At 40.5% G+C, this 8,996-nt stretch overlaps 1 protein-coding gene across 1 annotated transcript in view; it reads right to left on the reverse strand.

Annotated features, from left to right (window-relative positions):
- Positions 1 to 2,870: 2,870 nt before the first annotated feature.
- LOC104077525 (inactive carboxypeptidase-like protein X2) overlaps positions 2,871 to 8,996 on the reverse strand; it is a 34,958-nt gene continuing 28,832 nt past the window's right edge. Inside the window, exon 3 of the mRNA XM_009578805.1 lies at positions 2,871 to 3,069. Within this exon, the coding sequence (XP_009577100.1) occupies positions 2,926 to 3,069 (144 nt within the window). The 3' untranslated portion in view covers positions 2,871 to 2,925. The remainder of the gene's footprint in view (positions 3,070 to 8,996) is intronic.

Below are 8,996 nucleotides of genomic sequence, written 5' to 3' on the forward strand. Positions count from 1 at the left end.
TTTTTTTTATATATAATGCTGGGAAAGTCTCCAAGGCTTAAATAAAAATCTTACTTTGGCTTTCAAGCTTGGCAGGCTTTTGCTTCTAATACAACACAGATCAGAGGGTTGTTTTTTGGCTCTCCTACCTGAAATGACTTATTCTCCAACATATGTTTCTATTAGCCATGAAAGCACTATGTTCTTGTCACATAACTTCATGAAGTTGGGAAGGCGCCTCAGGTAATGGAATGGCATCATTTTGTATGAACTTGCATATCATAAACAGTCCTTTTTGATACCATCACAGTCAGTAGCTAAGTATAAGAGAAGGAAGCTAATGAGTCTCCTTTGCTTCTAGTGCCCACTATAGCAAAACAGTCACAAAAGAACCTGCCCACACCAACAAAAGTCCTACCAGCCTGTTTCTCCTGGGCTGGCTTACAAAAGTTAATTCACTGCATGCAACCCCTATGACTTCGGTCAGGTCATTGTCTCCTGTGTTTACCACAAGTACCAAAGATTCCATCAGTGCCTCTGAACCCCACCCTAAGGCAACTTCTCTTCCAAGCTCTTTACTGTTGTCTGGATTCAATTTCCCTTTATGTAGCTCTTCTACACACCAGGATTTCGTGTTTTTCCCTTTCCTCTCGCTTTCTTGGCTGCTGGAGGAATTGGGGTAGAAAGTCATACTGAGAAGATCATCTTTCAGGTGCAACAACATAATTAATTCAGAAAGCAGCATCTGCCATCTTCCTGGGTATGATGCTCCCAGGTGCTGAGACTCTGGAAACCCCAGGACACCACTCTTGGCCCAGATGAGGGCTGCATACATCAGCCTAAACTCTTTTGAAAACATGAACATCTACTTTGGTACCTTGGGGAGCACCAAGTTATTTTTAAAATGCAGAAGCAGAGCATACAACCCTCAACTACACTGATTTTATCTGTTCAATCTGATGAGGGGAGAGAGAAAAATGAAGTGGACTCCAGGGGAGGCAGTCCCACAGCCAAGGCTGTATCAATAGACACCAAGTGAGATAGAGGTCCTCACACCCTGACAAGAAAAGCCATCTCCACGGCAGCCCCCTGTGCACAATCTGGAGGTAGGGAAGGAGGTCACCCCTCCCTGGGACTATTTCTCCTCACTCCCCTGGCCCCTCCATGGAGCAGAGCTTGGTCTTACAGGACATGTTTTCCAGGAGACATTAGCCTGCCCCACAGTGCAGCTGGTCCAGTTGAAACCATCTTTGCTCCGATGAAGCAGAAATGCGCCTGTTTCTCCGCAAATCTGAGTAACAACCCAGGAGGAGCCTGGACCTGCTCTCCCAGCACCAACCCTGCTCTTCCTGCAGCCCCTCAGGGTTCTGCCCACCAACTCTTCATGGGGGAAAAGGGCAAAAGCAAGATTCAGTAATGTAAAAAACAAACAAACAAAAAGACTGTGAATACCAACTATAAATAGAGCGTCAAGTCCTGCTGTAAACTCACAATAGAGCTGCACTAAAAATAGCAATACGACAAGACGAAGCAGTGCAGCACTGGCGTTGATAGGAACAGTAATGTCAAGAGTATGAATATAGAAAAGAATAAGACTTTGCTACAGTAATTATCTACCTAAGGCAGAACAATGTGGAATAAATATAGAAACCTTATCGCCAAAAAGGCTCCTACTCCCACAGCAATGTTAAAAGAAATGAAAAAAAAAAAACCAGAAAATTAAACTGTAGAAGGAAAAGAGTCTTTTTCTTTTTTCTTAGATATAGCGGTATTTTTCTGGTTTGCCTTTTATCATATGGCACATTCATTTTCTTAAGTGAGAGATCTGACCGGGATGGATCCAAGGCTGTGCATCTCCTGCATACTTGGTCAAAAGGTCTAGCAGCACAAGTGGGATTATTTGCTCACATAATGCAGGGACACTCAGCGAGAAATAAAGAGACTGGACAAACACTGTAAGATCAGCGGAAAAAAAAAACCCCATCACCTCAAGTTCCTGTTTATGCCAGCTGATTGCTGTGTTCCTGGTATAGAATCCTCACCTTATTCACACTGGCTGTATTATAGAGCAATCTGGGCACCTGCACTCAGAAGCAGGTCACAAATGAGTAAATGCACCCAAGTCTGTGCAAAACAGTTATTTCCCAGTGCAATATACCCATTCTGCAACAGAAGCAGTAGCCAGGAAGCTCATGAATGCTTTCAGCGTTGGAAGTGGGCAGCACGATCAGACCAAAGCCAAGTTCCTGGGGTACACGTGGCTGGATTGCCTCCTCAGACCAAGGCAATAAGGCAGCTGCCTTATTCGTGGCAAGCACTCCTTCCTAAAAGGTTTTTAGCAAGCAGGCTCGAACTGCATAGAGTCTTCCTAGCATCCATAAACACAGCACAACATGCCTGCTACCAAACACTGCAGTCCTGGTCAACACAGACTGTGTGGGTTTTGGTTATATTATCTATACTTTTTTGTTCTATAGAGGAATTTATAGAAAATTTGTTTTAACTGCTCATTTAAAAATCATGTTGTTTTGGAATGTCACCAATTATTTGGTGATTGCCTACACACAGGAAATCTCAAAGATGAGTGGTTATTCTAAACTAATATCTAAAAAAGCTGGTATCTAAACTAATGAAGTTAAATATTGGAAAAGAATGAGGAAGTTTAACACAAGCAAGTTTGACAAGGCGAGTATAAACGCATATAATCTGAGGGAATCATGTGATTCCTTTGCCAGACATAGATAATGACTATAGAAGTTTGCTACCCTTAAACTTGTATTTTATACCATATACAATCACTTTGCCTTTTTCTGTTCCTCCATTCAATTACTTGATGTCACACAGCATTTCCAGTCTTTCTTTTTTCCTTGAAGAAACAAAACACAATACAACATGAATTCTTTGCTCGGAAAGCTCAGAATCTCATGGAGAAAAGTAAGCCTGTACTTACGACCAGAGAGAGTTTCTTCCTTGTGTGATGACTCCAGTGAATTTTGTTAGCCTTCGAGCATCTACTTCAATCCACTGATATGGGTCATTTCTTCCTGCACACCAAGCACCATCATAAAAATCATTTTCATTAACACCTGCCTGAAAAGAAGGCAAAACTGTCTTCATAAGTCAGAACCAAGAAACTGAAGGTCTTTCATGGGGAAAAAGAAAAGAACACATGAAGTCATCATTCATTCCACTTACTCCTTTGGCTCCAGTTTAAGATCCCTGAGACTGTCATTCTCAATAGCTGTATGGAGTGACCAAACTACTTTCTTACTTGAAGTGGGGAGGAGAATTCTGCAAAGTCCCTTTAAAAACTAAGAAGCATTACACAGAAATTTAAGTTAGAGTTAAAGAGCATAAGGAGAGCTTCAGTTCAGTCCACCTGTCTGTGCCTGTGGCCTGATAGAGCCTTTATCCAGAACAGATTAGCCACACAGTCTTCAGAGTTATGATAGTCCTAAAAAGCCATCTCCAACCCATGTAAATAATGGTCAGTGCTGGAGCACTTTCTCCTTTCCCCTGGAAGCAGCAAAGGAAAGCGTAGGGCGTATGGAAACAGTATTTCCCACCAATTCTCAATCCCAGAATTGTTAATTTTCATCACTAGGGATATTCAAGCCTTAAGCAAATTAATATCAAAGGTTAAAAATTTAGGAATGCCTGTTGTACTCCAACTTGTGTACCAATCTATATCCTAATTTATGTTGGCAAGAACACCACAAACAGCCTTCTCAACATTTTCAAAGAAAGAGCTGCAAGGTATTTTGAGCAACCTGTATTCTAAATACATCTGAAATAGCATTTAAAGAAACATAGCATCTGAGGTCTTCAGATATTTATCTTATTACTAGAGCCCAGGAAATACTTGGCACCAAGCTGGCTACTGCCATAGGGAGCACAGAAGATTTTCCATATGGTCCTCTGAGGCTACATGTATTTCTATGATATTTCATCTGTGTTTAATGTGGATTTATCACTGCCATCCACACAATTCAAAGAATGGATATCTTTAAACATTTCCCAAATATAAATTAAGAGTCTGGAAAACTACCTAAGTTCATATTAAGGACAGATCTTAAAATTCCCGTATGCAGTTATTGTATGTTCAGTGGTATATTTTCAGCTGGTGTGTGTATATACAAAACATAAGTGAAGTACCCAAGAATACAACCATCAATTAAATTTCCTGAATTATCCCTCAGCTCCCCACTAAGCAGTATTAGCAGATATCACAGCCATAGATGCGTTACAACAGCAAAGATTGACAGGTCTGTCTACCTCTTTTTTTACAGACAGTTTCTACCAAAATGGGCATTGAGTGGGTCTAACTCACAAAGAGAGGACGTGGTTGTTAATCTCTTTTCCCTACGCGAGTCTGGCAGCATCTGAAGGAAGTGCTGCAAAGCAATTTAATTTTTTCCTAAATTCCTAAATTTAATCCTAAAACTTCTTGTTTTCTCAGGTATTCAAATCTGACGTAGGGCAGCTTAAAAGTTACTTATTTTCCTGCATCTTCCAAATTCACATTAAGCCACCCACTTCTATGTATTAATTCTGGTGTTTTAAAGTGAAGTTCATATAAAAGTCAAAATACAAGATACAGAGAAAAACTCTATAACAATGGGAGATAAATTCTCCAAGGAGATGTGAACAATGGGAAAACATGAGAATATAAATATGATCACTGACCTGAGTTATAACCTTTTTCAAGAAAAGGTTTCAATGCATTTTAAAATAAGATGGAATTTGAAGTAGCCTTAGGGTTTAAAACCAATGCTTGTCAGAAAGCGTTAAGATCTGCAGAGCACCTTGAACCAGCAGCGTGCTAATCCCCTTCACACTGATGAAATTCCACCAATTTCTGCAGACCAACTACCCATATCTCATTGCTTCAGCTGGGATCCTTGGTCCTCACTCAGACTGAGGACATTTCCCATTGGTGTGATGCTCATCAGGGTGTAAACCTCTCCTCTACATCACAGTGAGAAGAAGGAAGCACAGGAGAGGAAAAAAAAGAGCTTATTTGCAAAATACCCCTAAATTACACACTCAAGTCTCCATGGTTTCAGCTGGACTTAAATAAAGCTAAACATGCATTTAAGTTGTATATCAAATGCAGGGAGTCTAAAGGACATGCTTACAGTTACACACAGCTTAAAACACTACGGCCTTAAATAGGGGCAGAGAGAGCATAAAAGAAAAAAGAAACTGTGCTGTTACTTCTTCCCGTTCTCTTATTTCCTGACATCAGCTTCTCTGAAGATAAAAAAATATTTTTACTAGGTAAAAAGAAGCAGATCTCTGCGTATAACTATCACTGAGGAGTTTAATCAATGAGAAGTTCTTATTGGAAATATTTCTAAAGGAAAAGAATTCCAATAAATTTGCGTTGAAACGTCTCTTTTCGACCTTCAAGTCTCAAGGTGCTTGAGGTTTTGAATTTGGCCTATGGCCACTTCAAAATATTGTTTCTATAAAAAACCCCTATAAACTCAATCAAATATTTAGTAGTTAAAATTGCTATAAAATTTCTTCGAAAAAAATTTTCATTCCTGAAAGGTGAGAAAAATTATCATCGAATATTCAATCAAAGACTGTAGATCAAGAAGTCTTTTTCTCAGCAAGATGTTTACTTGAATTTAAAAATTGTATATTGAATTAACAGAGATAATGGATTCAAGTTATGACCAATATAACTTTAAGCCATACATTTTAAACGCTTACACTATCTTCAGAAGTAGGAGAGTGAAGGAGCTAATGAAAACTGGAAGTAAGGACTAGGTCTTAAACAAACCTTTTTTTCCTTCACTGAATTTTCAAGAATAACTCAAAGACTAACCCAGCTTACATTTCACTCGCAGGCAAGTGCAAAAACATTTCTCAATATGCAGTGCCTTATGAAAAAATACCTTTTTGATATAGGAAAAGGGAGTTTTTTCTGTCACTCCTGAATAAGTTATCTATAAATGTGAACGTTGAAAATTGTAATTCAAATAAAACAAATCAACTGCTTATTATGTACCCAGAAGCTAAGACGAAGGGAAACTAAAAGGTTACAATTCCTTTACAAATTGTATGACTTCTGATTTTAATTTATGTTTCTCTTCCAAGTTAGACATGTGCAAGACAGAATAAACATTTGCTCACATTATCACTGTTCCAAAAGCCTTATTTTATAATGAGGAGAAATATGTTACTGCCTAAATGTATTCAAACAAAGAAAGACCTTTCAGTCTTCTGACACAAGTCAGCTAGAGCAACAGTAAAAATATACCTAATATCAAAGCACTTCTGCTTAAATTCTTCTCTGTTCCCAGCAGGGTGATCACAAACGTTAGTTTACCATAGGAAGTTTGGGAGGAAAAAGTAGTCACAGGTATTTATAGCAACCACTGCCAGTAGGAAAGAGAGGAAGAATTAAAGCACAGGGGCTGAAAGCAGAACTTCAGTAATTTTACCTTTTGCTTGTGTTTTGATAATGGAGCTTTTCAAAAGGAACTAGCGAAACAAAGAACTAAAAACACAAGTAGTAATACATCCTGCTTATTTGCATACACGATTGCATTACTTGGTTAATCTTCAATTTGGATTTCTCTAACCAGGAAAAAAGAGGAAAGGGAAGAAACATAATTGGACTAATTATTTCAGGTTTTAACCACTGCTAATTATTTTACAAGTGACAAATACTAATGACTTTTATCCCTGAAGGCAGAGCGCCTCACTGAATATTATTTTATGCTATGATTTTTCCTGATGATGTTAAATTACTGCTAGTTGTGCTACTATTGCAGTTGCAGGCTAGATCTCCAATATACTGGGCTCTACAACCTGAGTAGCCTTGCTCCTGCCCTCAAGAGGTCCCAGCTTCATCACCACATCCAAAGAGGACTGGGAGCAAAATCAGGTCCCACACAGTGCAAGGTCACAAGAGAAGCGGATCCTAGAAGGTCTTATCCAGTCCTGCTAAGCCTGTCCTTCTTCAGAATAAAGCATATGCTGCCTGATTAATTTAATACGCTTCAAACAATCTAAACAGAAAAAAAAATAACCCTCAGAAGCCTTGGGAAAACTTCATTAATCTGTGAATTCCCTGTGAATCGAGGTAGTGCCAGTTACCTGGGGTGAGCCCTAAGCTTCTCAGCTGACTTCGCATCAGATGAAGACCTTGAGCAGAAAGTGGATTTTGTCTTATTTCAGGGAGGAACACAATAGTCACATGAATATTGTGATGGTCATACCCAGACCATGCCACAAGGGCAGCAGCCCATAAAATTGCTCACCACCGTACATCTAGCATAGAGCTCTTGTGAAACTTGAGCGGCACGTCGGCCTCTCGGAGTCTCTCTGACTTGGGCCAAGCGTTTTTCTTCATGTGCAGTACTAAACAGCATGAAAACACAGCTGCTTAAATACCAGTGCCTTTTGCCTTTCCCCAGCATGCTGCAACCCGTCCTTTTGAGCAGCAAACAGAAATCACCGGGGACCTCATTAACCCGCCTGACACAGCAGTCCCCTGTAGTACCTGTTCTTGGTTATAAGCATATATCTGTTAAATACTACCGAAATTCAGAAGGCTTAATGCAAAGCAAAATTAGGCACTGAAACCCAAGTGACAGGGAAGAGATCCGCAAGTTCTAAGTGGCTTTGAAAAATTCTAAAGTGCTATTAATTTTAAGCTAATCCCAAGAGAAGCGGTATCTAAAGGAAAATAAAAGCAAGCCTGTACTTTTAACACTGCCCTTCATAGTGGTCACCTTAAGTGGTCAAGGGGTTTAGGGTATTACTGATATTAGTACACAGACAAGCTTTTGGTAAGGGTAAAAGCCTTTGATTCAAGGATAACTAGAAATCTTTATTAGAAGTAAAAACGTAGCAGAGAAAGAGGGCTACATTTAAACAAGAAAACTAAGCCAGAGAAGTCACCTTGCTATAAGCCAGGTATTGTTGGGTTATTTGTATATGAGCCTCCCACAGGCCTGGGATCAGGCAAGTCCCTGTACCAGAAAAGAGTAAAAACAGCTTTTGGGTAATAAGGAGAATCAATCCATGTAGCATTCGTGCAGCTCAAGAAAATGACAACACAAAAGTCTGTATCAAGCAGAAGCGTGACATCATGAAGCCTTTGTTCACAGCAAAAAAAAAAGGCACCATCTTTTGAACAAAGACGACTAAAAACCCAATTTGCACAGGAAGGTCCTTTCCCCCGAGACTCCGCACAGCGCTCCAGGGAGGGGACAACAGCCGCCGCGCTGCAGGGCTGGGGACCCGATTCTCACAATAAAAGCAAAGGAAACCACTGCCACAGAACTGGCAGAAGCATTATGGTTATAACCGGCAGGGTCCGGGCATAGTGAAGGTGGGATGGGAGAAGCGTGGGCCCTGAGGTCCTAGGAGACAGGGCACCAAAAGAAATACACTTGGTCTAATCAGAGCCCCGGGAGCTTTCGGGAGGGAAGAGCTGAGTGGCACCTCGCTTCTGCTTGCTTCCCAGCAAGAGACTGCCTCCTCGGCTTCTGCTGAAGGCTCTGGACTGTATTTAGGGGAAACGTCGTCCATAGGTAAGACTCTTACACTTCTCTATTTATTTTAATGCAGTGTTACTGGTGATGACAGGACACCAGACTAGATGGACTCCTGGTCTAAACCAGTATGGACATTCTTGCGTTTAAATAAATTGGACTTTAACACCAGCGTGAAAAACGAGGAACCACAACCAACAAAGAATTCAGAGATTTGCATCACAGTCCTTGGTCTTACGCCACTATATAAACAAAACTGTAATAAAACAATTAAACATTCCTATAGAACCCCTCTGAATATCATCTGCATACCATTTTTGTGTTCACGAGGATTTCTTTTCCCTAGCAGAGAATACGAAGTAAAGAAGCAAACCACCTCGCTCAGATCTCAAAAGGAACTAACCACGAAGGCTGCAGGTGAGACCTCCTCTTGCACCCAACCCCCTGTACCTCACACTGGCTTGGAAAGGAGGAGCCTGTTCCCCCCCCCCCCGGTCGCCC

Source organism: Fulmarus glacialis, unplaced genomic scaffold, assembly GCF_000690835.1.
Source record: "Fulmarus glacialis isolate BGI_N327 unplaced genomic scaffold, ASM69083v1 scaffold12785, whole genome shotgun sequence".
Taxonomy (NCBI): Eukaryota; Metazoa; Chordata; class Aves; order Procellariiformes; family Procellariidae; genus Fulmarus; species Fulmarus glacialis.